The sequence below is a fragment of the Melopsittacus undulatus genome, chromosome Z (genome assembly GCF_012275295.1).
Source record: "Melopsittacus undulatus isolate bMelUnd1 chromosome Z, bMelUnd1.mat.Z, whole genome shotgun sequence".
NCBI lineage: Eukaryota > Metazoa > Chordata > Aves > Psittaciformes > Psittaculidae > Melopsittacus > Melopsittacus undulatus.
In genome coordinates, this window is record NC_047557.1 from 33,844,495 (window position 1) to 33,860,783 (window position 16,289).

Below are 16,289 nucleotides of genomic sequence, written 5' to 3' on the forward strand. Positions count from 1 at the left end.
AAGTTTTGATTTTTAACCTCTTCCTGTCAAAAGAAGCTTATATTTGTAACTTTTAAATTGTTTAGAACAGGTTTTTATGTTAGGTAACATAACAAACCTGAGCAAAGGACCGCAGTGCAAGAGCAGCAGGGTCCTTGACCAGTTTGGGGATGGTGTCCACCATAAACAACTTCCCAGCATCTGAGTGGCTGTACAAAAATAAGTATGTCACATCCTGGTTAGCAAAACTGAAGAACAGGAAAAACAACAATCACATAGCTCAGTCTTCCATTTCAAATTAACTTCCCACCCCAACTATATTCTGTTTCTTTCTTCTGTCCTTGTTATTCGTTTAAACATTATCACAGAAAACTGACCACAAAAAAACGTGTATCAGGATGGTCATGAAAACTTATTACATACCTTTTAGGCAAGCTCTGGGTTTGTTACAAATGTGTCTCTGTACACCCCAGATACCAATTACACCCTCTGAAATTCCAGTCCATCACACTCTTATTACTTACAAACCTGCATTTACTTTTATGTAGAAAAATAAATTATATCATGCATCTTTAAACTTCTGAAATGAACCCATCTCCAACAAGTCATCTTTCCAACAGTGGTAACCAGCAAACTAGATAACCATGTAGCTGTTTGACTGAATAAGGGGAACAGCATAAACATCCTCCTTCCCATCTGCACACTGATTGTCTGTTTCTTGAGGTCAAAACTGAAAGTAATGTTCTTCAGCTTGAACTGTACAATGGTTGGATTTGAAACTTTTCTATTTGACAAATTGTCGCCAAAGCTGTAATGAATTCTCATGAATTTCCAACTGGTGAAACAGCATCAATGACATGTAAATGGCTACTGTATGCATTCATCCTATACCCTCATTGCCTCCTTAACCAGTTCTGCTTCCATTGTGTTCCATGGGTCCAGGGTCAGGAGTCCTTTGCAGTGCCATGGTGATAATACAATCCTAGAAGAAAACTATACCACCTCATGTTCTCAGCCTGGGGCAGGCCCAGATCAGCCCCACTCCATCAGTAAGAGGCATGCTATGACCTGTGCTCAAGGCTGCATGGGATCTCATATGGCAGTGTAAAATGAAAGTCCAGCAAAAGGACAGAAAATATTTCAGGTCCTTTCCTCCTTATTTCTTGCTAAACTATGGGGCTTTTTTAATTACTCCATGTATTACTCTGCTGCATTCAGCTCTAGCTCACAGTCATCAATAGGGAGGTGCACCATCTGTTGCACTTTAGGTAAACAATTGAAAAACCTGATACACAAGAATGCTACTGCCACTGAGGCTGCTTCTCTTACATAAGTCATTGCCCAGTCCCACCTGAAGGGTATGGCAGGTCACACCTACCCGTGTGTGCAAGAGAAAAATGGGGGAGTGGTTATAGTGTATGTGAGTTCCCTGTCCTGATCTTCCACGTCTAAGAAGTGGAGATGTTTCTTAGTTAGGTGAGCAATCTCAGTCTCCTTAACAATCAGGTGACGGGTCACGCCTGGGGCTTCTCTGGGTAGCTGATTGTCCACAGGGATTATGTGCACCATCATCACCTGAAATCAGGGAGACAGTGCCATCAGCAGACATTTATCTTAAGATGAGATTGTCCAAGCAGTTGTTTATAAACATGCACACAAACAAGTAAGTAAATCACTGGAATATGATTAACAGGATGTGGCTATCGTGCCCAGTCATAAATACAGGAGCAATGGATGTACACAGCAGTTAAATGCAAAGCCTATAATTCTTAGTAGTTTCCTTTTAAATTGAAATCAAAGTTAAATTCAGTATGTTGGACTCCTGGGTGAGTCAGTTCTTCTCAGTTAACTTCAGGAGGGCTATTTTGTTTGTTTGTTTGTACCATCTCCAAATCTAATCTGTTTTCAACATCTCATTTTACACTGTAGCAAAAAGCCTTTGCAATGACCTTATCTCTCTGTGGCTCAGGAGAAAGAGTTACCCTATGGGAAGCAAGAACGAGAGCTACCTCTAAAGACCATTACTTGTGATGAGCAGGGTAGCAGCAAGCAGAAAAGATCCATACCAGTTTGATTTTAAAGTCTATCGGAAGGCATAAAATCATCCATTTGAAGGAAATATGTGGGGCTCTGCCAAAGATGCTTCATTTTCATACCTGTGGATCTGAGAGATTGGGGGGATCATGGCTATCACACAGCACAAACTCAAGGGAGTCTTCAAATACTTCTCCTCCCAAGTGATGATAATACATTATTCCATTAAATATATCCTTCTGAAGAAAGCTGCTGACAGAATACCCTGTTGGAGAATATAGCTTATATTGAACAGTGCATTACTTTAATAATTCATATGAGTTATCTGTTAATTGTGCAAGTAACTGGTGAAGCAAACGTCCTTTTTTCTCACCCTAACTAGAGCAAGTCCTTTATCACATTATCTTCCACATTTCCTGAAGATCATCAACATCTTTTTTACATCACTTAAAGATCATTCAAAAAATTATGCAACACAGCAAATTGGCCTAAAGCCCTGTTCAGAGGACAAAAGAGTATTTGCAGGACTAGCAGCCTCTACAGTCTAGCACAGGAATTTCTGAGTTCAGTTCAATGAAAGGAGAACTTTCTTCCCTTTCAGCATCATTAGCATCACCTAATAATTTTGAACTTGTTAGGGATCCTAATAGATCAAATAACTCCTGACTAGCCCAGCTTTTCTGGAGGAAAAAAAGTACATCAGGCAAATAGACTGAAAATGGAAGAATTATGGGATAAATTGTGTTCACAGGTACAGTTATTCTGAGGCAAAGACTGATAATAATTAATGATGGGTTTTTACAAAGAAGCCCAAATTTTCCATGATTTGTTCTGAGCCAAAATAGTCTAATTGTAACATTTAATGCAGTTGAAAAAAAGCAACGAGGAAGGGAGGGACGGACAAAGATAAGTGTGCTATTGTGGATGTGTTTCATTACCTATCAGGTTTGGTCCTGGTTTCTTCATGATTTCTCCAGCCTGTGGTGGCTTGGTAATATTGAATAGTATGTAATCATCACTGGAATCCATGTCAGATGCGTGAAGCATAGAGCCCTGAATCAGGATCGTCTGTCCCTCATGAACTTCTATGACCACATTGCTGATAAGAAATGGAGGGCTGTCATCTTTAGGGAGGATATTGATAGGAAACTTATGGCGAATACTGTGGGACCCATCAAAAATCCTAAATACCACAAAATCTTTAGTAGAATCACTGTCATCATGATGGTAGTGAACCACTCCAGCCTGAATGTCAGAGACTGTGAACATGAATCCTTTCCCTCCTGTCAAAACAATGGAAGAAAATATGTCAAAAATGTCCAGTTCAGCCCAGAGAAGAATCCTTCAAATACGAATGTTATTAAGAGAGAGAGAAAGAGAATGCGTTTCCAGCAAGAAGAATCAAATGTAATTTTCCTACTGGAAACAAGATTGTAGAAGTTGGAACAGTTAATAAGAATGCAGACTTTGCAACTGTGGTAGCAAAGAAAATCCTCCAAATGTCCATTGCACTAAAGCTAACAGAAGATACAAAGGATTTTTAACTGCAATTGTTACCATTTTAATTTCAAACTTTATTTTCTTATCAGAATATTTTATATGTACTTTAAGCATCAAAGAGAATATGCTTTGTAATTACAGTTCAGCATTTAATTTCTGATTCTTGTTTTTCAGTATACTGAGGCTGCTGTCTATAATAAGATAATTTTACAGATATGCTTCTCTAGACATGTCATGTACACAGACAAATATTCGTGCAGATTAAAGGTTTCGAGAATTGAAAGCTGATGCTGGAAGAGATGATCTCCCAGCGTCTCCAAGGAGAATATTGCCTTGCCCTCCAGGCTGTGTAACATCAGCTGAGACACACACTCACTCTCTTTCCTCCTTGCTTGAAGATTATGGACAAACTTTAGGATGGAGAAATAACTACCTCACCACCAGAAATGACAGCATTACAGGAGGATGATCCTGCAGATCAGCAGTAGTTTTCTGAGATGAAACACACTTACTGGATGACTTCTGTTTCCATTAAATTCCAAATATCACCTTCCTTTTTTAAAAAAAAAATACTTGTTGTATGTCTTTAGGGTATGCATTTTACATGAGTATATTTAACTACCAAAAAAATCCAGCACTGACAGAGGCAGCATCTTTCTACCCTGCCAACAGCAGAGTGACGTTTTAAACCTAACCATTTTCCCAAAGAAAGCAGCACTATGATGCCTCATGAGAGTTCAAAGCAAAATTACTAGCAAGTTAGGTCTTATTTAATGGCCACTTTTTGAAATAAACCTTAGAGCTTCCAATAAATAGCAACACTATCCATATGCTGTCTGTATTTGCTAACAAATCAAAATCACTCCTCATTCCTTAACATCTTCAAGCAAAAATGTAAGAATGACTGCATTTTGCCTAGGTCATGCCTGCTCAATGATAACACGCCTGATTTCTTTAAAATTTTAGCGTTGGGATGTAAATGTATATTAAGAAAGTAAAAGTTTAAATAAGTAGTAAAAGTTTAATGTTAAGAAAGTAAAAATTTTAAAAGTATGTTAAGAAAGTTAAAATAAAGTAGAAGAAAGCAAAATTTTAAGGTAAAAGTAAATGTATGCTAAGAAAGTAAAAGTTTAAATACTGAATTTTTCAGTACTCTTGTATTCTTGGGAAGCTGGTCAGCAGAGGGAGCTTGCCTGTAGCAGGGAGTGCTGCCTGCATCCATACATGCTGGTCTTGCTCTTTGCTCTGGAGGGTAAACCTGCAGAAGATGCATTCTCATGCCCCAGAATTTCTTGCTTTCTTTGAGAAACCCAGAGCAATATATGGCCATGCTGGTGTTAGTCTTGTTTTTGCAGTGGCATCACAGCACCATCACGGGCATCTCACGACATTTAGCCCCGGTGAGACAGGTCAGCACCAAGCATGTTACTAGGTGCATTGGCTCACTGGGCTGAATTCACCTCCAATGGAGAAATTAAGAACCAATTTAATTTTCAAATGGAAGTGGTGTGTAGGCAAAATGCCAGACTTGCATGTATCTCCCATTTAAGGATATGGACAGCATAAGTAAACTGTTTGAAAAAGTAAAGCAACTGGTTTTCTTTATGAGCTTGTGAACATTTTTTAATTTCTTACTGTGCATCCAGATATTTCCTTCTGTTCCATTATTCTCTTGTAAAGCTGGCTCTTAGGCTGGCAGCCCTCAGTAGGGAGTGACATAAAACAGACTCAATCAATGTCTTATTGACTGCCACATTATCATATCCATTTGCACTAGAGAATGTTCCCAGGCCCTCAAGTTGAAATTCTTTACCTCTCACTGTGAGCCGCCCATGCTGTAAGCCATCAACTGTGACCAAGCGAACACTCTGGATGTCATCATTGTCTACAATTTGGAAGTGTTGCCATGTGATCGGTCTGGATTGTCCTTCCAAGAGGTTGAGGCCTGTAAAGAGCAGAGCTTTATTTCACCAAAGCATCTGCGACATTCAAAATGAGCAACATCTGGTCAGATGCTTTCTAAAGGTATGTACAGTCAGGAAAAGAGGCACCTTTAAACCCATCTACATACCTACCTGCGACAGATAATTCAAGGCCAGTACAAAACTTTAGTACCAACTTTTATTCTGGGATACCTGCCTTAGTCAAATGTTTTTAAGGATTTTTTTTCAGAGAAATAATGTATTTGATTCCAAATGATCTGATAGACTAGTTAGTCACATTTCTGAATATTTGCACAAAATGGAGCACCGCAGTTGAAATTTCACAATGCCTGAAAATGGGCGCTGAGCTTCCTTAATGAGTCTGCACTTGAAAATATCTATTAATCTTCATGAATGAGGATGGTATCTCTTCTTTTTACTCTAAGTCATTTCAGGTGGGGGTTTTTCTGGGAGACATGAAGCCTCTTCAGCTTCCTTCCTTTTCTATTGTGAGGAGACTGCACTTACACTGGTGTTAACTTCAAGACTTCTTTGATCTTATATCTTTGCCTTCTGAGGATTAAATATCAATGTACTTTTCACCCTAGATGGGAAAGCCTGTCCCCTTTCCAGTGTAAGCATTATAAATCTCTTCGAATTAACCTTAACCCTGTAAGGTTTCCAGGTTTCAAATGGCTGGTGGTGTATCATGCCCTCTCTAGTTGTTTGTTTTTACCAACTTCCAGATTAAGCAACATCAGCAAACACTGGTCTTTCCCACACACTACCCTGCTACTGTTTTTCTACCACATATTCGTCTTTACTATTTATACTCATTTATGTCCAGTTCATTCTTGAAGAAAAAACTACATACAGAAATCCAGATTTTCCTATAACACCATTTTTCTTTATTTTTCATTCCAGCTAAAACATAAGATTTTCTGAAGCTGGTGTAGCATGTTCCCCCCACAATGGATAAAGGGAAAGAATAGATTTACACTCTATCAGTTTAATGGTCTTTAAGCCCCAGGAGTAAATCCGAAGTTTAGAGCTTTGTCACACATTTGTGTCAAAACGTTATAAATTCTGTAGCAAAATAAACTCAGGAAAAGAGATCTCACCTGTGTTCCATGAAACCCGAGGAGCATTTGTATCTGTTGTTCTGATGGAAAGATGCACAGTAATCGGTAAACTCCTTTCAAAGTAGAAGTCGTGAACCTCAAACTCCACCTGTTGTCAAAACAGACAAATTATTTGTTGAAGAAAATATAAAATTCCTGAATTGTCAAATTCTTGAACCTGCTGTGAAACAACACTGAAAGCAAAACAGAGAAGAACCACCTAAGAAGCAAGTGGTTTGGTGGGATGACTGACCCCCATACTGAGGGGACAGAAAGAAAGGGGGTTTCTGTGACAGCCAAGATTAAAAAGAGACAGTATTTGTCAGGATCAGGTGCTAGTTACTGTTACTGTTCCTCTGCTTTCCAGTCCACCTTTTCCCCAGCTTACCTTGCTCTGATTTTGTTTCTTTGGTGTCATACCTTTAGCACCAACCATTTTATTTTGTTTGGGATATTGCTTAACTATCCTATTAAATAGTTATAACTACCAGCATATTCATATACTCCTTTAACTCATTTATCTTCCTTTCATATCTCCTTTTTAAGACTATTGCTTATTTCTGAGAGTGCTAGCACAATACTAAATTATACAAAATACCTACCAGTACTAGTTACTGAAGAAATGAAGTAACACTGTACACCTAGCTGCCAACATAGGAAAGGTAGAAAAGGTTCTCTTTTTGCTCCTGTAAAATGCGAATGTATTCCTACAGCCTTGGTCTCATAAGTCAGCACTGTTCGTTTACTCATTCCAGATCCTGCTCTCATTGTTTGCATGTTCTTTATGCTATTGACATGCTTTTACTACTCCCAGCAGAAACTGTTGGGAGCTCCTTTTTGTTATCCCTACACCGCTACTGCTGCGGCACGTAAACTGTGAGACCAAATGGTAATCCTGACAGCTAGCTGGTCCATCTTTCATGGCTTCAAATATGTTGTCTATCTACAGGTCATAGGAAGCAGTACTTTCACAGAGGAGTAAAATCTGTGTGGAAGCAGCACCACTGATCTTTCCAAAGGCTCTTGGGTGGATCCACAAGTGTAGTTATTCCCCTATTCTCATTAAAAACAAACAAACAAACAAAAAAAAAACCCGTTAAAAAAAAGAAAAAGAATCCTGGTGAGGTGGAAACCAGAAAGTACCTAAAAATGCCTATACACTGTACTTTTACCTCATAATTCCTCCTCTCTGTGTGGCTGACATTTGGAGGCTGATAAGCAATGAGCATGTCACTGAGATCTTTCCATGTGAAGGAGCCAACAGGTTTTGTGTGGTCAGATAGATGAGTGATGAAGCCCCATGGAGGTGGCTTGGTGATGTTGAATACAAGTAGGGACTTTGGAGTTTCACTGTCTTCAGCATCAACCGTTGTGGTTGTAATGGTGGTTAAAATAAATTGGTCCACTTCCAAGATCAACTTTGCCATTGGGACAGCTTTGGGTATTTGATTGGGAACAGCGCCTTTAATCTGAACGGGAAGCCATGCATGCTCAGTCTACAACAGGAAAAAAATGAGAAAATAAAAAGACAAAGTGAAACAAACAGAATACATTAAATTTCTATTACCCTCATGAAATTAATTGGGGTACATGTCAAAGCAATAATTATTTTAAAGGAAAAAAATGGAACATTTTAATGAGAAAATGCCTAAAGTAAATATTTAGACCTCATTAAAAGGCCTTCCAGGTTCATTAATCTTATTTGTGTTCTTAATTTTGGGCCAAAACAACTTGCTTAATTTGATGTGAGTGTAATGTATAACTTTATGTGACAGAAGGACGCATGAGCCATTAATTATTATTAACTGAATATGTTCATACAGCTCTTAACTTACTAATTACTGTATATGTTGAATTCAGTGCATATCATTCTGTATTAAAAGGTGGAATTATGCCAGAATTAATTTTGTTCTAGGGCTAAATGACTTATGCCTGCCAGTAAACAAGCAGAGATGTTTCTCTGTACCCAAGCATTGACGCATGGAGATGGTGCATTTCATTTGCCCAGCTGGCAATAGTGTAAGAACTGAACAAATTTTCAGGCTCACTGTCTCTCTCCAAATGTGAAAAGAAGCAACAAACTTAAATGTTTTGAAAGCCAGGAGGACAATCAGACATTGTGAGGTTGTCTGAAAGTCTACCTTATGCAGAGTTTTGCTCCTGGTGTCTGTGAGATCCAATCTCACAGGAATATAGTCAGTGTCAGGTGAGGGAGGGTCAAGATGCTGATATCGAATCCCCATCCGCAGAAATTCTTCACAGCTCATTTTTGTATTGTGAATGACTCCCAATCCCAGTGTGCAGCTCCCATTTCTGCACTGCTGGCCTGGACTGTTCTCTGTAATCCAATGGAAGCAGAAGCAAGAGTTACTAGAGCAGAAATCGAAAGGGGAAGTCTGTCCCTACAGCTAAACTAACCCTGATAAAAACCCAGTGATGAGAATTAAGGTTCCTTTCATGACTTAGGTTTTCCTACAGGATTTTGTTTTCAACTGACACCTCCCAGCTCCAACCTCCCCTGTTCTCTTGGGTAGGTGTTGCCTCCAAAAACTCAATGTGCCGTTTCTACTGAGTCTCGACACTCACTAAGTGTCACATTAGTTCATGTGTCTAAGATACAAAACCAGACTCCAGTCAGGGGACTACTGACCCAGTTCTGTGGTCTGTGATATGCCTCACACAAACTTCGTGGCCCTTTCAGTTTATGCAAAAGCTCAAGCTGCTCATTAAACTTCACATAACCCACTCTTACCCAGCATGTCTGAAGCAACCCACTTCTGCATACTTAATCTGCTGGGACTCTTTGAATCTGCTAATACAAAAAACTAAAGCAATTCATACTAGGGCCAGGGAAGAAGCTCTGTGGCTGATCCCCATGGAGCTGCTCTTGCTGCACTTCCCCAGCGATGAGCTGCCCATGAGCAGGCAGGTGGGTTTCCGAAGAGGCTATGGAAATGGTGCAATCCAGATTTATCTTCCTGTCATAGTCAAAAGTGAGGATGTTCTTGTCAATTGCCCTAGATAGACCATAATACTCAGGGACCTCCAGGGCACGTGAACGCATTTTGATGATGTTACAGTCTGGCTCAAGCAACTGCACACGAAGGCTGAATGTCTCTACAAACGTTTCAGTTTCTGTAAACCTGCAGGTGATAGAAGGAAATTAATTTGCTTCATTCCATCTTCTGTCACTCTGTGACTTTGGCATTGGCCTCACCTTCTAAACTGAGTATTCTAAGCACTTTTTCTCCTGTGCTTTCAAACCCCAGACCACCAGAGCCCACAAGGTGCCAGACCCTGCTGCTGACGTCCTCATACTTGTAAAAAGGATGTCTGTGTGAGGGAAGAGGTTGATCGCTGTGTATATACAAGGGTTTGTGTCACTATCAGCCGGACAGCACAGGGCATAAATTCTCTGAAAGTTCTGTTGTCATTTTCAGTAATAAAGAGATAAGTCTCTGATTATATGTAATAAACAAGCAATACATGATATCCATTAATATTATCAAAAGTGTTATTTAAATATAGCTGAAATACATTGTGAGAAATGTTTCTGTGAACAGCTGGTCACTTGTTGACTAATGATGCCGCTAATGGATCTAAGTAAGTACAACAAATACAGCAGAACATGCTTTTACCATGAAAAATTAACTGCTTGCTCTTCCCAAGGGCAGCTGTGCTTCTAGTAACAGTGAATTCTCTGCTTACCTGTACAGCCTGAGCATGACTGCATCTTCATCTAAAATGGGACAGCCATTGTGGGTGTATTTGACTTCATTAGGAAGGAAGTGACAATCAAAAACCTGCGAAGGAGAAAGAATAGACAGATATAACACTGTCAAGGGTGTTTATTTCACAGCTTCCGTTTCACCTCTCTCCAACTGGAAATTTTTAGCCTGTAGTTTATGAATAGGTATTCACTCATTCTGTTGTCTCCCACTGAGAGTCAGAGTAACCACTTTAACATGGGGCTGCTGGCACTCTACAATTGGAAAAGGAATGGGCCACATAAATGTGTTTGTTGCAGGCTGCTGAGTCCCTCCTCCAGTGCAACAACTAGTTTGAGCTCACACATGCACACAGCTGTATTCAGTAGTACAACTTCAGTGGATCCGAAAAGGCAGCAAATTCCTGCAGTTTACTGTTGGATTTATTAGCTTTTAAAGTTGCTCGTGGCAGTAGCTTGATTATATAGTAAATCCTGCTTTATGGCCACTACTGCTGGACTACAAACGTATTATCTGGTGATATTTCTCCATTGGAAACTTTGTTAGCTCAGATTTGCTACAATTTTTTGGAATATTGACTTTGTACTGGTAGCCTTTTATGAGATCCAATGTCATCTGCATGCCATACCAACACCTAGCCCCAATGTCAGTGTAATCCCACAGCATAAAAGCAAGCAGAATTTCTATATTCTGTCCACCACCAAATTCAAAAGAGGTTAAGAGACATATCTGATACAGGCCAAATTTACAAAGCTGTCTGGACACAGTTTAGCCATATAAACCAGACACTTCTTTCAGTCCAGTTGTTTTGTTTAATTTTTTGTTGACTTGCACAGGTTAAATCAACAAGTAGAAATGCCTTTCCCAAATGGAAAAAAGATTACTTTAGAAAGTTCTGACACACCATTCTTTGGGGAAGGGATTTGGATTCTGAGGCACATGATTTTCTTGTCTGCACACACCAGTTTGCAAGTCTGGCATATTACAATGCACATGTAGCTATATTTCTTTATAGATTTTTAACAGCTGAAAGCTGCTAGCAGTGATAAAAACTTGTCTATGTTATTCTTGTGATAACAGGGAACCCCTATATAGTCCATGCATAGATGGAGGATGTACATGCATTTTATATTTACAGTAAAACAGGGAAATTCTTGTCATCAAGAAGGCAAAAAATAATAATTACATTTCCTGGATGTCTCACTGTGAAACTGCATGTGTTTTTTATGGGCCATATTCATATATAATTCTTGGGACATCTATGGACTAAAGTAAAATCTGTTCAGTACTCAGTAATAGATATAATGAGGCCATTGCTAACACAGACTAATATAAATATACATCTGACTGACAAATTCCTTTTTGGTTTGTTTAGTTTTTCAGAAAGATGAGGTCATTTCTTACTGCCAGTCATTTTTTAAAATGCACCAAAAGAATCATGAAATTGAAGTGCCTTGCCTGAATTACCTACATCTCCCCAGCCCGATCTGGAGGGTGGTGAAATGGAAGGGCGATTTTAGTGAGGCTCTGAAATGTTGACTAGAAGTTCAGTGCATGAAGAAATTCTTTGGATGCTCTGACTTTCAGCGTAAAAACAAAACAATACTTCAATTTCTCATTAAATTAAATACTTTAATTTGTTAATGTATAGTTAGCTGAAGCACATCATGACCGCTCTTTGGATTTACACTAACGCATGTAAGAACTAATGACTTCTGTTTCTTTCTAGCAATTACACAGAATTAGAACTTTTGTCTTTCTATAACGGAAGAATAACTGGAGTTGATCAGCTTCCATTATTACTGACTTGTCCACTTCCATTCAAGTTATTCTCAGATGCTCAAGCTATGTGGTAATGGTTCTATATTCCTAGTGACTTTTAAATGTGTTGCTGGTTTTAACTTGTATCAAGAAACACACTGTACAAAGTCTTTCTATTTTGAAGTAAGTGATGAATTAGTTGATTATCAGATCCATATACACAGATTTACTCTTCTTCCTAATGGCTAAAATAATCTTGAAATAATCTGTAATATAGGATGTTATGGGATGTATAATTGATTGTATTTGTTTGGACTGCTTAGAAAGGAAGGACAGGAACAGTTTGTGGAAATCAAAATTGCTCTCACATGATGAAGGTTTTGACAATGTTGTGGCTGTTACGTATTATTTTCAAATGTCAAAGAAATAAGTTATTTTTCAGTGTTTAACAAAAAACAAAGATGTCTTGATCTTACTTAATGTCTTTTCTTTCTTAATGCAAGCTAACATAAAGGAAGGTAACAGTTAGGTAAATAATTAGATAGTAGAAGTGATGTCTTACAAAAAAAAAAGAAAAATTTCAAGAAGTAGTTAGGTGATGTGATACTCTAAAGAAAAAAAAAAGTACATTATACACAAAAGTAACTCATATTATAGCTTCCAGGAGTTTAGTGTTGCACACCAAAGATGAGATTCTTCACTGGCATAAATCAGTATAGAGCCCTCAAAGTCAGTAGAGTTTTGGTGACATGTAGGTCTTGTGCGGACCTGACAATGAGATACTGCTCAGATGATGTTCAAATCAGAGGGGACTGTACACAACAAAGGAGATGGTCTATGGTATCAAAGAATTCATTTCCTTCTTTCTAAAACATTATTAGTTCCACCTCTTAGTTGATAACAGGGTGATGGAAAATGAAAGACCTTTCCACAGAGGTCTATTATCATTGACTGACAGTCATTGTATATACATATAAGACACAATCTGCTTTGCAATAAGAAACATCTGTTTTATGTTTCCTAATATGTTTTCTTTTTATATGAACAGGCAATTCTAATTGTCTATAAATTTGCTGGGTAAGACAAAGGGGTTCTAAATCTTTTCCTAATTACTGTCGAGCTTTGTTTTTTTTCCACTTCAACTGCTTTTCAACTACAATTTGTAATTAAATTGTCATACATTCCTAGGACATTACTCATTTAATGGCAGTAAAAAAGATATCATATCAGAGACATTGCCCAATTTCCTGGTAGAAAGAGCATGAGTGGCACAGGGTGGGCCGGACCCTGGCACCTTTTTTCAGGAATGGTGAAAGCTCAGGCAGCTCTTTACAGTGTGTGGCTCAAGATTTTGTCATTTAAAACAAAAGCCCTCAACTTACAAATGCTGTCTTGGTGTTTTCCAGCAGGGAAATATGGCTTGAGATAACCAGAATGCCTATCACACTGGCAGTCTCCCTGGGGGACACTGTGCTGTGGTCTCTGGAACTCACACCTCCCCATGGCTGCAGAGAGGAAAAGACGCCTTTCCTAGCAGGATAGCACTCAGATCAGGAGCCATTCAGGGTGGGTATCCCAAGCATCACCTGCAGCCACAGCATCCCTCTGGACTCATATCCCAGAGCCGCCAGTCCAGCAGAGCTCACCCACTCCTTGCAGGGAGGTCTGCAGCCTCCACACGCAGCTGGCTGGGCTGGCCCTGAGGCCCTGGATGGATGGACACTGAACACAGGTGGGGTTGGGAGTGGAGAAAGTCCTTGGGTCCATAGGTATTTTGTAAAATAAGGTGTGTGAATACAGATCCCCAAGAGTCTCTGGAAAACCCTTTGCTAGAAGCATGTCAAGTTGCAAAGGACAAAGTAGCTTTTTCAACGTAGCTGGGTCCTGCTGCATGTAGAGGCCAAGGCAGAAATCAAAACCAAAGTCAATCCCTCAGCCAGACAGCTTGCCTACAAAAGAGGTCTTCCAGCAATGACACACCTAAGTCTTTCTTTTTCTTCTCATGGGCCAAACTAGACAGAGGAAGTGGAGTAGGGGGACTATGGCCAGAGCCCCTGTGCTGGTAGACAGCAAGCCCTAGGATAGTCTCAGCAGAGGAACTGTACTGCCTGGGGACAGTCTCTACAGAAGATCACACATTGCCTTGTTCATTGCCTCCTGCATTCCCCAGCATGCCTCTGCTCCTTCTAGGTGCTGGTTCAGCCACAGTACTTGTCAGTGGTATGCAAAAATAATGTCAATGACTGAGCCAGAAGCTTTGAAAAATATGTTAAGCTCCTGCATCTGCCTTCACAGAGACCTCCAGAAACCTCAGGGAGGATGTTTAAAACAGTATACATATGCAAACATAAAGGAGCATATGCTGCATGGTGCAACAAACAAAACTTTCTGAAAACAGGCAAAACCTCTTCAGTTATGCTTGATTCAAACCATTCATCTTCTGTCTCTAGCATCACAACTTCATTTCAATTACTTTCAGCTCCTTCCTGCCATGACTCAGGTGGGGAGATTTGTAAGGCAAATGAGTAGCAGAATGGTGATATGTGACATACATTTCATTATTCTTACGATCCTGACATTTTAGCAGAAACAGTTGTTATTTTTCATGTACTCACCATCTGTTAGCAATTTAGCTGTTGCAAAGCAAGCAACAGTGTACACAATGTGCTTATTGTATGTGATGATTTTTTGTTTTCTTAATTGCTCCCTAAGTAGTGGCTGCGTGACTGAAATGTGAAATGCTCTAGCAGGCTACGCATTATCCGAGGGGCACCGGTTACCCTCATGGTGGAAAATAAAGCAGATGAGAGACTGGAGAATGCCTCCTAACCAAAAGGTTTGAAATACCCATTCTCTGCCTGTGAAAGGAGACTCTGATCAACCTCACTCATACCAAAGTGAACTTTAGGATTTCAGGGGTGCAGCTCTCTGTCAGCTGGCTATTTTCAGGATAAGGCTGAATCTCACAGACCATCCCATTCCATGCCTTTTGGTCATTACCAGAATTAAAAAAAAATCAATAAAGCAGCTCTTTCTAGTTTCTACCACAACTGTGCACACATGTACACTCAGAGCAGCACAGAGCACAAATACCTGTGGAGTTAGTTTCCCAACCCTCTGTGTTATTGGCTCATTGATCACAACTTCTACTTTGCAGGCATCCTTCTCTCTGGGGATGGAAAACTTGAGGTCATCTTCTGACAGAAAGACAGACTGTCCCTTCATCACTTTCACCCCAAGGTTGACACTAATAAAGGAGGAGCGTACAACTCTTAGTAACAAAGGCAGCAGTAGAAACAACCAGCTTTTCTCAATGGGCTTCATATTATGAGGGAAAGACAGTTCTTTTCCACCAGTGAAAATATTCCAGAAGAAGTCTTCTCTTTCTCCACCAGCAGATTTCCACCATATGACGAAGAACCAAAACGTTATCCACAGGTAAATATGTACCACATGTTTTCTCTTAAGATGCACCCATTGACTGAAATTTGGACAGGAGCCTTTTAAAATATCCTTTGTTTTTTATGAAATTCATTGGTCAAGACTGACAAAATGACAAATGTGTCCTCAGAGTGCTTTAAAGGTTTGTTAATCCTAGGGGGGGGAAAAGAAAGAAAATTGGTATAAAGCTCTGAGCAACTATCAGATGTAATTAAAGTAACCACACATACACAAAAAAAAAATCCATTTCTTACAACTGCAGTTCATTGCAAGCAGCAGCTTGAATTCACATTTGAATACTATTAAAAGCACACATGTTCAGAAAATTAGTTATGTACCAACGAGATTCCCTCCTTCAGCGGGTCAGCTCTCAATATGGATTCCAGACTCCTTTGATCCATATGATCCATAATAAACACTTGCTCTATAGTATCTTTTGTTACCAGCCTTTTTTATTGCTGGACTGAGTAGATATTGATAAAAGGGTTTGAGCATCCAAATAATGTGAAAGTGAAGGAGCAGACATTTGTCCAGATTAAATATACCTGAAAATGGGATAACAGAAGAGTGGCCTTTTGTTAAATCCATTTTTCTTTGCCACTGAATGTGTGTGGGGAAACTTCAGTTCAAAATAAAGAGGCAAGTGCCTCTTGACTCTTCCTGATACATCAAAGTAACTATGCCAGAACATCAGCACGGAAGCATATGAAAGCTGAGGATTTTCTTTTTCACACACAATAAAAGTAATCATTCTGAAAGCATTTCAGTGGAAAAAAGGAACAAAATATAATAGGAAAAAAAAA

The 16,289-nt window shown here is 39.3% G+C and overlaps 1 protein-coding gene across 1 annotated transcript in view; it reads right to left on the reverse strand.

Annotated features, from left to right (window-relative positions):
- The window catches only part of FREM1 (FRAS1 related extracellular matrix 1), a 58,775-nt gene extending 43,266 nt beyond the window's left edge, over positions 1-15,509 (reverse strand). Inside the window, 12 exon segments of the mRNA XM_031054199.2 lie at positions 98-188; positions 1,358-1,554; positions 2,136-2,278; positions 2,952-3,296; positions 5,327-5,458; positions 6,557-6,665; positions 7,729-8,052; positions 8,698-8,877; positions 9,357-9,699; positions 10,265-10,359; positions 15,139-15,387; positions 15,389-15,509. Coding sequence (XP_030910059.1) covers positions 98-188; positions 1,358-1,554; positions 2,136-2,278; positions 2,952-3,296; positions 5,327-5,458; positions 6,557-6,665; positions 7,729-8,052; positions 8,698-8,877; positions 9,357-9,699; positions 10,265-10,359; positions 15,139-15,387; positions 15,389-15,454 — 2,274 coding nt within the window. The 5' untranslated portion in view covers positions 15,455-15,509.
- Between the last annotated feature and the right edge of the window lie 780 nt (positions 15,510-16,289).